The 11,712-nt window shown below is 51.2% G+C and overlaps 1 protein-coding gene across 1 annotated transcript; it reads right to left on the bottom strand.

The window, feature by feature from the left end:
• Positions 1–899: 899 nt before the first annotated feature.
• Positions 900–8,422, bottom strand: LOC128822397 (serine/threonine-protein kinase PAK 2-like). The gene is made up of 9 exons (XM_054004096.1): positions 8,409–8,422; positions 8,136–8,172; positions 7,961–8,070; positions 7,071–7,188; positions 6,143–6,242; positions 5,519–5,715; positions 5,122–5,188; positions 1,439–1,581; positions 900–1,019 (listed from the first exon to the last, which is right to left on the bottom strand). The coding sequence occupies exons 1-9, from the start codon at positions 8,420–8,422 to the stop codon at positions 900–902; spliced, it is 906 nt and encodes a 301-aa protein (XP_053860071.1).
• Positions 8,423–11,712: the final 3,290 nt, after the last annotated feature.

Here is an 11,712-nt window from a genome sequence, read left to right as displayed (position 1 = left end):
TGCAGCCCAATGGAATCCGCGTGCCCGTGGAGATCGAGCTGCTGGACAAGGTGTCCACTGGGTTCTATGGTGTTGTTCAGCTCTTGGATTGGTGTCAGCTCCCTAACAACTTCGTGTTGGTGATGGAGCGCCCTGAGCAGTCTTAGAACCTCTTTGATTTCCTTCTGCCATGGGGGCTCCATGTCAGAGGAGGTGGTGCAGGGGCTGTTCCTCCAGGTGCTGAAGGCCATGCAATACTGCAGCAGCTGCGGGGTCCTGCACCGGGACATCAAACCAGAGAACATCCTCCTCGACCTGGCCACCGGACAGGCAAAACTGATGGACTTTGCCTGTGGCACCGACCTCCAAGACACAGTCTGCCCACACTTTGCAGGTGAGCCCACCCAGGGCTGTGCTCCCAGTTGGAGCCGGCATCTCATGGCCCAACCTGGCTATGGCTCCGGGGATTCCCCCGTTTACTGCCAGTCAGGGGCACACCTATGAGCCACAGAGATCTGCCTGTACGAGGCAGAAGGAAAGATCAGAAGAACCATTCCACCTTCTCTTGCTGCTAAGCCAGTTCTTCTCTTCCTCATAAAGACAAAATACAGTTTTTCTGCGCACCAATGGCAGCTTACCGCACCTGCAGAGCTGAGAGGCTTTTCCCCCTGCTGCTGTGCTACAGGCAGATTTAGCAGCATTACCTAACATGGATACCCACAGAGGGACCACAAGCAATTGACTTTGTGCCACTTGATCTCAAAGATCACCACTCTCAGCAGACACAGATGGAAGAGACTTGCGCACCCCCTGTTTGCCCTGTAGACGCACACCTGGCCGACACAGCTTTCCCTGATGGAGAAAAACAACAAGGAACAGCTCCCTCACAGCCGTGCAGCCCAGAGATCTGCAGGGCGCCATCAGCAGCTGGCTTCATAAGTGACCAGTTCTGCTGGGATGCAAACCAACCACCAAATCCTCGCTGACTTCAGTGGCAGCAGCAGCAGCGCCTGCGTCTGATCCCTAGGTCTGGGGCTGGGCTGGACAAAGGACACACATGGCACACCGCCCCTGAAGGATGTGACTTTGGAAACAACCACCTGCCACTGTCTCCTGTTGTTCTGCGGTAGGGTCACAGCAGCCTGAGGCACTGGGCAGCCCTCAATGCCACCTGAGACTACAGATGACAGGCCCTGGCCTCTGAGACCAAACACAGGGGGAAAGTCACTCTCCAGATGGAGCTTGCAGATTGAAAAGGCTGCCGTGAGCAGCCATATCAAAGGGCAGACAAATGAGGCCCTCCTGCTCTTTAGCTGTGCCGTGCAGCTACACAGCCCTGGGTAGACACCGCAGAGCACAGGGACAACAGAAAGCACAGAAAGAGGAACAAACCCAGCCAAGCACAGAGACTTGTCATGATTGCTGAACCCCAGACAACCCCAAGCGTGCCATCACCCACCAGTCCTTTTCTGTTGACAAAGAGCAGGTCCAGCGGGTGCCTTGCCTTGCTGGCCAGGGTCCTGCCAGGCTGTTTCCTCTCTGCTCTCCTGTACTGCCAGCAGATGTGCCCACCTTCTTCGATCCACTTGCAGAGCCTTGTACCTATTAGCCATGGCCACGTGGGAGGCAGGAGCAGTCCACAGAGGAGACGTGCCGGCTACACCGAGCAGGAACCAAAAGCCTCTGTGTGCCCAGTTGAAAGCCTGTATCTCCACAGGATGTTTTGGCTGCCCTGCTCTTCACTGGGTTTTGGCTAGAAATGCAATTGCCCTTTCTTCCTCATCCAGAAATCCATGGTTGGGGAAAAAGCTAGCCAATGGACAGCATTCCAAAGGCAGTGTGGGTTGGAGCTGATAAATGGAGGAGATTGTTGCCAAATCCAAAACACACCAGAATGCCCTTTAGAGGGACTTTCCATTTTTAAGAAAGAATGGCCAATTCAGAAGGGAACGTAGAGCCGTATTCCATGGCTGACAAGGAAGGCAATCGTCCAGCAGGCTTGGGGGTGTATAGGACTTTTATTGTGAGTCCAGCTCCAAGCTGCCTTTGGAGGAAGTAATCCTGAAGTGGTCCTGGTCATCTCTTCTGCTTCCTCGATTGCTTCGCTGCAAGTTTCCTTCCTTTTCATTTGAAAAGCCCTTAGAGTTGGGATTTAGATGGCAGGGGCCCATGTGATCTGGAGAAGGAATAATAGAAGTACAAACAGTCATAGAAACAACAGCAGTATGAAACCAGCCCTACAGCCAATCAATTTCTCTGAAGTATTTTGTCTCCAAAGACTGGTGACAAGTCTGGAGTCTAAAGGGAATCTAGGAAGCCAACTGCTCTGATCAGTGTGGCCAGACTAGCACACACACCTTCTCTGAGTCATTGGCTAGGTCACAGCCATCTGCTGCTCCTAAAACAATCCCTGCTTTTGTCTTTACTGTAGAGGGAAGCTCAGGCAAAGCCCACCCACTGCCAGCTGCCCTCAAAGGCAAAGGGAATGCCCCAAGTGCTCCCTGCCTGCATCCAAGCGCCACAGTGGCTTCTGTAGGGAGTCCAAAATGTCTCTCCCAACACCAAAGGAGGAGGAACGTGTGTTACAGCCCGTGCTGAGGCACACACACTATAATACACTGCTCAACTGGACAAAGAATGCACAGGACGTACTCAGCAGCTTCAGGCACCTCCTCAGCAGCCTGAGAGCCAGCCCTCTCCCACAGCTCCAGCCTGGCTCTGCAGGGGCTTCCCGTGGCACCTCCCTCCTTCTGAGGGGAAGTTCTGGGCTTCCCTTTCTCTTTGGGCCTGCAGCGCCATTCCTGCCTTCCTCAAACCTGCGCTCTGGTAGCCTCTCACCAGACCGCTCCCTGAAGACACAAAAATCTCTCCAGCACTGTTTACCAAGGGCCAGCCAAGAGACAATGCCACCCAGACAGACAGTGTCCAGAGAAACAGTGCCCAGAAGGAGCCCAGAGGAGTCCAAAACAACACACAAACTCTCTTTTCACACTCTGTGCCTCTTGACTCTCTCTGGTTCTTATCTTTTCTCGCCCAGGCTGCATGATGGCAATTTACTGCATCATCTCAAGCAGCATGTTCTCTTGCTCCTTCTGTACCTCTGCCAGGAAATTTTCCCCTTGTGCCAGCAGCTGCTGTGCCTCCAGACGCTGCCCTTCCGACTCCTGGTGAGGGGAGGAAGACACTTCCACATGAAGTGCCAGCCAAGCTCCCCAAATAATCAGTGGACGCTTCATGCCTCACACCACCCCCCACCTGAAAAGTGCACGTCAGTAGTGACTTTGTGCCCTCCAGCAATGCTGTCCCAAGCAGAAATTCAAAAGCAGGATCAGCAGGTGCGAGGAAAAGGAGATGCCACCTTCCTTTCCTGCTCTGATGGCTGCCTGTTTCCTGGCCCCTCTCCCCTCAGGATTTCTACCTGTTCTCACAGGTTCAGTTCTCCAAGTGCTCAAGTGGTCCTTGTCATCTCCTTTGCTTCCTGCATGACTTGGCTGCAGGGATGACAGCGATCAGGCTGTCAGAAGAGGCTTAAGAGAGGCTCCGCTGACTGGAGAAATGGATGCTGCCCAAAAGGGGAAAAGGAACAAACCAAATTAAAAGAGAGAAAGGAAAAAGGAACCATTCTTTTCCAAACTGACTTCCTAACAGGGTCAAGCTGGATTCCTCTAGCCCCCAGAAATAAACAAACATAGGTGGCCTGGGGGCACCATCAGCACATGAGCCTTCATGTCCAGGATGCTGCTAGCACAGGCAAACATGGCCCAGAACTGCACTAGTCCGTTCCTCAAGGTGTCATCACTTGCTGGCATTTTTGTCCTGACAGCACTGTGGGATTGCTGCTTGCTGTCCAAAGGTTTTGTTCCTTTCAGGAAACTCAACAGACTTATTCCAGCTCCTCTTTTCTACAGACATGGGCTATTTGAGTGTCCAAAAGAGATGTGGGGCATTGGGCAGTCCTCAAGAGACTCCCAAGGGCTCTGAAATTATTGACCGCACGTGTTGTTCTCAGGAGCGCTGGACACGCAGGTTTTCAGCAGCAAGCCAGGAGCAAGGACACAAGCAGCAGGGCACAGATGGGCTGAGCTCTGGCTTGCAGGAAGAGCAGTGTCTGCCTTGGCATGCCCCCCGCTCCTGTGCTGGCTGCCATCTTCCTTCTCAGCAGGAACAGCCAAGGAAATGGCCTGGTCACCAGCTCCTTGTCTGCCACAAAACCTGGCAGCAAAGCCGCAGCAATTCTCATCTACTTGAGCGGGCCAGGCAGCACATGGGGCTGGCACAACTCCTGCTCAGCTGTCCCCGTCTGGCTGGCAGAAACCTCTAAGGCTGGGGCAGGAGGGACAAGCTGAGTGCCCTCGGATGCTCACAGTGAGCTCCCCCACAGCCCCTGCCTTCCCACGGACCAATCTAGAACCGCTTGGTTCTAGACTGCTTTTGTTGTGTTCTTCAAGCCCCCGTCCCTGGCATTGCAATACTTCAGTTCCTTTGCTACCAGGTAAACATGAATACACCACCTGAGAACAAAAGAGGGTCACAGAAATGACCAGAAGCTGGGAGCTCTCCTCTGAGGAACGGCTGGGAGAGTTGTGCTTGTTTAGCCTGGAGAAGAGCAAGCCCCAAGGAGACCTTTCAATATTCGTAGGGCCTTCTAAGAAGAATGGGGACAAATCTTTTAGTAGGGCCAGTTGTAAGAGGACAAGGGTGAATGGTTTTAAGCTACAAGACATTCGATTGGCTCTAAGGAAGAAAGCGTTTACGAGGAAAGTGCTGAAACACTGGCACAGGCTGCCCAGAGAGCTGGGAGGAGCCCAGCAACATTCAAGGTCAGCTTGAATGGGACCCTGAGCAACCTGATCCACTTGAAGATGTCTTTGCCAGTGACTGGGGTTTTGGACTAGATGACCTTCACCGGTCCCTTCTAATCTCAACCAGTCTTGGATCCTGCTTGGTTTTCATTGGAAAAGCACCCAGAGTGGATATTACTATGTGGGGGTCCCATCGGAAGCCCTGGAGTTTGGCCGAGGAACAAACCCTGACAGGGAACAGCTCTTTGGGCTGCAGCCGCTTTGCCTTGTACCTGCAGAAGTTCCTTGGCAGAGCCTCGCCTGTCCACATCCATCTGCAGGCAGCAGCCCAGAAATTCACACAAGCCAGAGGGCAGCCTGAGCATGTGCAGGTCTGGTACCCCTTGCTTGCCTATCAGGTAGTTAGCCTGAAGCCAAAGGAAACATGAGACTCTACGTGATTCTTCCATATCCTTCAGTGCTCACCTAGACCCCATCTTTTAAGCTCCAGGCTGCAGTGGCAATTTCTTGCCTAGCAGATGCTTAGAGATGAGCCTTCCCTCCCAAAGGAAAAAAGGCTCCAGTGCAGCCCCAGCTCTTCCAAGCTGCAACAGGTCTTGCCTTGACAGCTGATGCCAGCCCCAAGGACGTTTTTACAAGTGGGCCTTGGTGGAAGCACTTTAAGCTGTGGGCATGGGATTTTGTCTAATGGACACACAGGAGAAGGACACCGCTCTCTGAGCGTATTTGCACCTTACCCTCTCACTGGTTTCCCGAATATAAGGAGCCTCTCCTTTGGCCATTTCTATTCCCACGATGCCAAGGGACCAGATGTCCACTTTGGGGCCGTATGGCTCTCTTCTCACCACCTCGGGTGCCATCCAGCAAGTGGTCCCGACCATTGACCTCCGTTTACTCTGCTCAGGGCTGAGCGGAGCACAGAGGCCAAAATCGGCTGAGGAGAAAAACAAACACTGCTTCAAGTAGGGAACCAAGGAAAAGGCTTCCTCACTCTACGTCTCAGAATGCAGTGCTGAATCGAGCTGGAAAAGCAGCTGGGCTCTCATTCCTCAGGGCTGCAGCCAAGGACATGGGCAATTGTCCACTTAGCAACCCCCCCCAGGATTCCCACCCTGGCTTTTCCTCAGGCACCGGAACGTTTACACTGTAACTCTCTCCCTTTGGAAGGAACACACACACAAACCAAAGTTACTCTTGCTACCTTCTTGCTCTCTAGACCACTCAGCCCCTTACAGCTGCGCCCTGGGCTGGCAGAGTGCTCCCTGCCCTCTCACCAGCGCCACTGCTGGGCACCCGGCAGCCGCTCAAACGCAGCCCCACACCGCCTGCCCGGAGCGCTGCGCCTGACCCAGAACACCCACCCAGCTTGACGGAGCCATCCTGGCCCAGAAGGATGTTGTCACTTTTGATGTCTCTGTGGATCACCTGGTTGGCATGAAGGAAAGCCAGGCCTTGCAGGCACTGGGAGAGAAAAAAGAAACAGGAGGCCAAAAGTTAGCCTGATCTGATTTCATCACACCCAAAAGGACACTGCTCCTGAAGATTCACAGATCTCAAAGGAGCAGTGAGCGCTGGCAAGAGGAAGTGCTTGCTGCTGCAACACGAGGAGGAGAGCAGGATCTTTCCAAGGCAAGGCATATTAGCGCTTGAGAGGGAAACATCAGTCCTTGCTCAAGACTGTCCCCTGCAAAGCCAGTCAGAATGATCCCTGCTGCAGTGGATGCACTCTCCCTTCTGGAGGACAAGCAATGGTTTGCCAAAAGAGGAAAAGTTCCTGCCTTGGGTACAAGGGGATCACTGTCGGGTGGGAGGCTGGAGGACAAGGGTTATAGGGCTTCCTTGACAGCAGACTTGGAAGGAGCTCATTTGTCAGTTTTCAGTAGCAAGCAGCATGGTGGGTGCCGTGCCATCCTTTGAAGTTGGGACTGTGACAGATGAGTCTCTTTTTGGCTTTGCTGCTGGTTTAAAACTTGGACACCAGCACCTTTGCACTTACAGGCAAAGAAGGCAATGCAGAAAGGGTTTGGGCAAAGGCTTGCAGAGGCAAAGTGCAGAACAGAAAACAGAAATGAAAACGAGACAGGGAGTTCAACAATGGTCTAGAAGAGTAAAGAACAGACTATAGTAAGGGCAGGGACACTGGCAGGCAGTTCACTCCCAATGCTCTTTCTTCTCCAAAGCATAAGAGCAACACAGAAAGAAAGCTCTGAACATGGAATCACTCGCTTTGCAGCGCTTTTGAGGGACGAGCCTGTCCAAGCCATCCCAAGCACAAGCAGGACCCCTTACCTCCCGACACACTGTTGCTATGTGTCCTACAGCCATCCTTTTCATGCTGACCACATCAGCTAAGGAGCCTCCATCCATATACTCCAACACCACCAGGACATCCTCATTGACAAGGTAGCTGCAAGATGAAAGCAACAGCGTGGAGCTGAATGTGCGCAGCAGAATTGCCGGACGAAGGAAAGACTGCAGCTGAGTTTTGTTTCCAGGTCACTGGTAAATGAAGACAGAATCAAATGAAGACACACTCCACCCAGGCTATCCAGTGCATGCCATCTGTGCCATCTGAATGAGGAAGGCACATCCGTGGAAAAGGAGGAGGCTTAGGTGGCAAACAGGGGAAAAGGGCAGTTTTGTGATGGCAAAGACTAATCTGGAAGCGGACACATCCCGGCAGCTGCTTCATCATCTTCATACACAAATTGCACCATTAAGTCCAGCAGCAAGGAGGCACAGTCTTCACAGCTTTTACTGTGAAGGGCAGGTGGGTGTGCAGCACTGCCAACACCCTTTGGAAAACCTTGCAGAAAGGACAGTCACAAACAGGAAAAACAATTTCAAACCTGGCAAATTATGTTTCTCCTAGCCTAGTCTTTTGGCATGCAAGGCAATGGAAACCAGTGGGAATGGCGCAAGGGAAATCCTTTCTGTGATGCTTTCTCGGCACTTCTCCTCGACGCTTGGAAGAAATCACACCCCAAAAGAGCAAAACAACATGCAGAGAGTGAACATTCATGCTGCTGGCTTAGTAAGAGAGACAGGTTTCTGAGATCAATCTTCAAGATATTTCTGCCAGGAAGCATTCATGGGAACAAAATGCAATCTCCTCCCATGCCTTGTGCAGGACTAGATTGATGTTAATTGAAAGATCCATTTTCTGCCAGAATATTTACCTTTCTAGGTAGGTGACAATATTGGGGTTCTTATATTCTTTCATGACCAGGATTTCCTTCAACACATCCTCGCAGCCCTGGCGCTGGAGATTAACTTGCTTTACGGCCACCTACAATGACATTGAAAAGCCATCAGGAGCGGACATTACGAGAGCCTCTTACTCCGTGCACTCACGGGCCTGGATGCCTTGTCACCTCGGTAGAAATGGACGCTAAACCATCAACCACAAAGCGCTAACAGCACTCTCTGCACCTGCAGACTTCTCAAACAGACTTTGTTTATAACTACTATTATCATTCACACATCTTTTGCAAGCCAAAAGTAATTTTGCTCCTGTGAAGGTAAATTGAAACCACTGGAAATACGTTAGCATTTCTAGGGGCTTTCACCAGCCTTTTGGAGATGGCTGCCATTCTTGACTGGGTGCCAAAGGAAACACACACCTACATGACGGGGACCATGCTGTCCAAAAAAGAACTCCAAGGCGACTCAAAGTTACAATCCTAGCACATCCTAACTTCTTCAGTTTGGGTTTCACAACTCTGAAGAACAATCTTGAACATGGTTTACACTGTGGTATTATTGTCATTTGTAATTCTTTAGTGGCTTTAAGAATGAATAACCCTTTATGTGGTACCCTATGGATGCACGGCAGGTCATAAGCAGGGCTTCGGGCTTTCGGACGCCTCCTCCACCTCCCTCCAAGTGCAGTTCCTGAGCGCAGCACTGCAGGTGGATAATGAACTACCAGAAAGATGAAGTTGTATTTGCCGAGAGCCAAAAACAAGAATCAAGGACTATGAACTTATTGTCCCAAAGAGCAGCAGGACTCTCCAAGACACCATGTCTTCAACACAGGATCAACACAAGGTTGTATTATTTAAGGCTCTTCATCAATTTCTTCTCATTGATCTGTGCGTGCATATGTGTGTGTGTGTGTGTGTGTGTGTGTGTGAACTAGGTTCCCTAGGACTGAAAGGCAAAACTGTGCTCCAAACAAGATCTCTCCTTCTTTAGGACTTGCATTATATTTTTAAACTGAACCACGTGATGGAAAACAATGGGAAATCCTATCTGTGTCTGAACCTGGGCTTAAGAGGAATTGGGCTGGAATGACGGCTCTTGCCATCTGCTAATCTATGCATGTTTATCCAGGAAGTCCAAGCCAGCGTGTCCTTCTCTGAAAGGCACCACCGCCATCCTTGCATTCATTCAGCTAGGGAGGGAGGACAAAGTCTGTCCCAAATGCATTTTGCAGCCTGCCTCTGGACAGGCTGCTTCTGTGGGACAGCCTTTGCAGCAAAGAGTCAGGCGGCCCAAAGCTTTGGCCACGGATCACATCACAAGGGAAAGCACTCAAGGGCTGCAAAATCTGAATGGGCTGTTGGCACTTACCGCTCGTCCTGTGGCAGCGTTGAAGGCCTTATAAACGGTTCCAAACCCCCTGGAAACAGAACAGTGGCAAGAACAGAGAAGTTGGTCAGTGCTGAGAAGCAAAAGGCAGCCCAGGCAGGAGCTCTCTGCTGCCTGCTGTGTCTCAAAACCACCAGGCTTTGTCTACTCTTCAGCCAAAGGCACAGCAGCCCAGCAGCCCTCTGCCACGCAGAGTGTCCAAGGGAAAAGCTGGGTGCAACCGGAAGAGAAAGGGCTGCTACAAATCTCAAATGTACACACTAGACTGTGCATGCGGGTGTTTTCTTCGCCTTTTCCTTCTGGCATCTGTGCCTGTGGCGTGCCTTTCCAGGCAATGAAACATACAGTCCTGCTGGGCCTTCTCACCACTCTCTTTTCATCCTACCTGCCAAACTCAGGCAACACCACACAGCTTTCCTTATTTTCCTGACCACGGAATGTTGTTTTCAGCCAAATACTACTAAGAAATGCTACTGACAGCTGCTATCTGACAGCTATCAGGTGGGACGCTGCTCTCTCAGGTTCTTCTTCCTTCATGAGTGTGGCCAAATTACTTTGAATCATACAAAACCATGTCTCCTGGGAAAATAGGCAAACTGGCGCCACAGGTTTGAGGGACAGGAAGGCTTCCAGGTCCTGCTCCTTGAGGCAGGCAAGCATCCAGTGATCATTCATGATGCCTTGTACTGCCTCAGCACTGAGACAGGGACAGACTAAAGACAGGGGCTGAAGATGCTTGCAGCTTGCCTGACTTCCCACGTGATATTGCAGCACCAAAATACCTGGCCCATGGTTCTGTAGAAGTAAGCGTGGCTGCACTCACCCACTGCCAATAGGTCTCCATCCAGTGTACTTCTTCTCTGGATCTCCCACACTCACCTCACACCCTGAAAAACAAAATGCAAGAAGCACACTTCAAAACAGAGATCCTGACTTCCAGGAGATCTGAAACCCAGCTCCACTCACATCAACAAGAACAACAACAGCAGCCCCAGCAAGACAGGCAGCTCTGCAGCACACCTGGCCTGCATAGAGCCTGATTCTCCACACTCCACTGAAGGGTTGCCTTGAGAGGAAACTAAGCCCATGGAAAAAGCATCAGAGCAGACAGAGACCAGAAAAGAACAGGAACCAAGGCAGAAAGAATATTGCAAAGTGAATTCTGGCAGAGGAGGGCACCTTCTCTACCTCTCAGCAGTTTGCCTAAAGAATGCCTTGACATTTTTAGAGAGCAGCAGCTCATGCTATAACCAAGAACAATGGCTCTAAGAATTAGGACCCTCTTCATTGATGAGCAGGCTAAGTTCTGAAGATGACTTTGCCCATTCCCCATGTAGTGAAGAACTACAAGTCCTTGTCTTCAGCCTGGCGTGCAGCAGTCACTGGCACTGGACTCAGCCCCTTGAACACCACCCACGTGCCCCATCTTCCCAAATGGGCACAGCCCAGACGGGGAACAAGGACAGCGCCGCTCCTCAGGCGCTGCCGTGACACAGACACCTGCACAAATGAGATGCTGATCCTTTCATCAGTCCAGGCAAAGCTGCAGCAACGGGACGGCAGCTGCAGCCTCACAGCTAAGGAAGGCTCCAGCCTCTGCAGTCACACCAGCTGTCAGTGGCAGGGCAGGTATGACAAAAAGCTTGGCAAAGCCCACAAATGGCCACTGACAGCCACTGTGAAGAAGCCAGAGCCAGACTGAGCCCCGTTACAAGCTGCTGACCTCACTCAAGACAGAACATGATTGTCTTTGACTTCAGACCCACAGAGCAGTAGATCAATCCACCTTTTGTCCCAACAGCTGGTGGCAGACACTGAGTAAACCGGGCTCTGTTCTGTACCTGACCGCTTATTCTCTGACAGCACTGCACTGGCAGCTATTACCAGTGGCAAGAAGCAACTCAGTTGTACTGCAGAATCAGCAAGGCCTTGGTGTGCTTTCCTAGACTACGATCTGTGCAGGGATTGAGGCCAATGCTTAGTATTCCAGGAGTATTTACCAGCGGGCAGTAGCAGTACAGCATGCCTGGTACCAGAGGAACATGCAGCAGAGGCTTCCTTCTTTGATGCATCTTCCTAAGCATACAACTAAGATATCAAAGAGGGACTGTAAAAAGAGTATCCTGTTTTGCTTCTTTTGGGGCACTTTGAAAAGAACTCTTCCTCTCTGATTCCTCAAGATTCTTCTAAGAATATCATTTTTTAACTTTTAGGGCGTACTGAAAAGACCTCTTCCCCTCTTAATTGTGCTGTCACCTGATGTTCATTTCAAGGAGGTCAGGCTAACCAAAATGGAGGATTCTTATCAAAACCAACTGTGGAAGGAATAGGAGAAGTA

This window comes from Vidua macroura, chromosome Z, assembly GCF_024509145.1.
Source record: "Vidua macroura isolate BioBank_ID:100142 chromosome Z, ASM2450914v1, whole genome shotgun sequence".
Lineage (NCBI taxonomy): Eukaryota > Metazoa > Chordata > Aves > Passeriformes > Viduidae > Vidua > Vidua macroura.
This window is presented reverse-complemented; position numbering and strand designations above follow the sequence as displayed.

Coding starts and splice junctions, on each gene's coding strand:
- LOC128822397 (XM_054004096.1), bottom strand. Junction 8,071..8,135: donor GTGACAAGGCATCCAGGCCC/GTGAGTGCACGG, acceptor ATGTCATTGTAG/GTGGCCGTAAAGCAAGTTAA. Junction 6,243..7,070: donor TAGCAACAGTGTGTCGGGAG/GTAAGGGGTCCT, acceptor TTTCTCTCCCAG/TGCCTGCAAGGCCTGGCTTT.